Raw genomic sequence first — 2,458 nt, forward strand, 5'->3', positions numbered from 1 at the left:
AAAAAAAGAACAGCCTGTGAATACCTTCCACAATGTCAACGCCATCTTTGGGTTCGTTCACCTCAGAATGAAAGGCAAATCCTGTCCCCGCGCGTGGCTAATTATTGACGCTGTAATGCGGCCTAACAGACAGATCACGATCAGTAACGATCTTATTGAGCGAAAAAAGACGGGTGTTTGCTTTCATTGTGACATATTTTTAAAAAGCAACAACCTACCCCCCCCCCAAAAGAAAAAAAACGGCAATGGAATGACAATGTTATGTGAGCTCGGATTAGTCAACAGGAAATGTTCGGAAATCCTGAATTTTCGTTAAAACGGCTAAAACAGGGTTGTTATTATATTTTTTCGTTAGGTGGGGTCACAATTCTCAGTTTAAATCTTCTCAGAGAACCATATTTTGAGAAACTCCTTTTTAAGCTGGCTAGAATTTCTACTTGAAATACTACAGTTAACTTTTGACTCACGTCAGTGTCTAATTAAGCCCCTGCGTGGTAGAAAATTCCGAATGCCGTGAGTACAAGTAAGGGAATGGTTGATGTTCTATACTCTAAAGTGACATATCGTGTTTTTTCGGGTATTTCGACACATTTTGCTGCTACATCCCCTTTCTTCGGTTTGAGGGTCGTTTTGACGTCCACCAATCGTTGGAAGCGATCTTTCGTCAAATACTCCTAGGATTTTTAGTTTTAGTAAGAGTTTTATAGCACTTGCAACACAATAAGGTCATATAAGAGCCGAAGAATAGAGGTGTTACAAGAGAGTAATAACATGCCCCCCAAAAAGGAGGAGAGATAATGACGATAGACGTTTGATAGGAAAGAAGGAGCTTACAAAACCAGAGCACCCGCCAAACCACCCACGCTCCTAGGATTTAAGGTTTATCTTTTTTGGGTCTTGTCCCTCTTGCAGACGACTTTGCATCTTCATACAGATGGGTTTTCTTCCTCTTTGCATTCAAGGAAAGACAAATACAGTTTCTGGGACACCTGAATAGACATTAAAACCTTGACAACTAGCTCTCACTGGCAAAACTGAAGGCAAACGAGGCAGGGATATACTCAGAGTAACTTACTTGGCGGGCCTAAACATACAGGTGACTGGGAACGATCAGGATAATGCTTTTTTCTAAAGAGCATTCGTGCAAAGGAAAGAATGGAGAACCATGGTCGCCGATGTCTTTCACAGATCTGACACGGATGACGACGATGTTGTATTCTCTAGTTCTTTATAGAAAAAAGTCGGCGGAAAATATCACGCTTTTCCAAAGATCTTTCAAAGGCATTTAAAAAGAAAGCTAATGAAATTGTTCACGTTCCCTTTGTGATGCGCTGTCCAGATCTCAGTTGCGTAAAGCAGTGTTCCCTGAACACCTGGTTGTTTACTGTCATCCTGTTCTTGAGGCTTACATTTCTGTTACACGAGACTCTCTTTAACAGTTTTCTCACGGTCTTGGAAGCTTTGTCGGGCTCTTGCTCAAGAAAAATGTGAAATGGTATAGGTTTAACGCCCCTATCAACACTATTAGGTTATTTAGGAGACAGGACCCCCGAGTTTAACGCCTGTCTCTGAAAGGATCGACCTAAATGAGAAATTCGTGTAATGTGCCTTTCCCGAGGACACAACGTCGGACCGAGCTGAGGCTCGAACCCCCGAACCCCTCAGTTTCACGATTACGAGTCCGGCAGCCTGACCACCAGACTACCGACATCCTTGATCAAGTACTTGCTTGGTATTTAATAAAATGGACTTAAGTGTGTGAAGTGGACAACCACTTCTAGTCTTTCCTTTATTGGTGTTAGAGTGGATGGTTGGAGGGCACCCCCAAAAACGAAGAAACAAAACAACAAGTCCAAGACCAAAACAAACCAAAAACCAAAAAAAAACAAAAAACAACCTCCTCCAACAAACAAGACGCCCACACACTGACAAACATAAAAAAACAAATACAAGTGGAAATAAAACAAGTACACATATTAGACGCATTTAAAAAACAAAAAGATACTCTCACGAATACGTAAACCTTTTTTTTTTTTTTTTTTTTTTACAACAGAAAGAACTTCACAGACACGCATACACAAAGACAGGGGGCTTACAAAGTCATCAAGTCCGGAAGGGAATCAAAGACGTGGCGACCGATCTTGGAGATGGTGTTATTATCCAGATGTCTGCCGAGAGAAATGAAATAACAGATCAACACCTGATTGCAATCGGAAACATTTTTAGAAATCAGACAGCGATAAAATGTTCAGGTTCACATGTGCGTAAGCAATGTTTTGTTTTATTCTTTCTTTTTCTTTCAATGTACTTGGGGTTTTTTTTCGCACCAATTGACACGTTTTTTAAAAAAAAGATCATTTATTTATGAGGCGGGCTTCAATCATTCCTGTCAGGGGCAACCAGTGCTGAGAGAGAGAGAGAGAGAGAGAGAGAGAGAGAGAGAGAGAGAGAGAGAGAG

At 41.0% G+C, this 2,458-nt stretch overlaps 1 protein-coding gene across 1 annotated transcript in view; it reads right to left on the reverse strand.

Moving 5' to 3' along the window:
- LRRTK (leucine-rich repeat receptor tyrosine kinase) overlaps positions 1-2,458 on the reverse strand; it is a gene marked incomplete at its 3' end in the record, with an annotated part of 149,291 nt that overhangs the window by 72,238 nt on the left and 74,595 nt on the right. Inside the window, 1 exon segment of the mRNA NM_001245993.1 lies at positions 2,097-2,167. Coding sequence (NP_001232922.1) covers positions 2,097-2,167 — 71 coding nt within the window.

This window comes from Aplysia californica, unplaced genomic scaffold (genome assembly GCF_000002075.1).
Source record: "Aplysia californica isolate F4 #8 unplaced genomic scaffold, AplCal3.0 scaffold00067, whole genome shotgun sequence".
In the NCBI taxonomy this organism is placed as follows: domain Eukaryota; kingdom Metazoa; phylum Mollusca; class Gastropoda; order Aplysiida; family Aplysiidae; genus Aplysia; species Aplysia californica.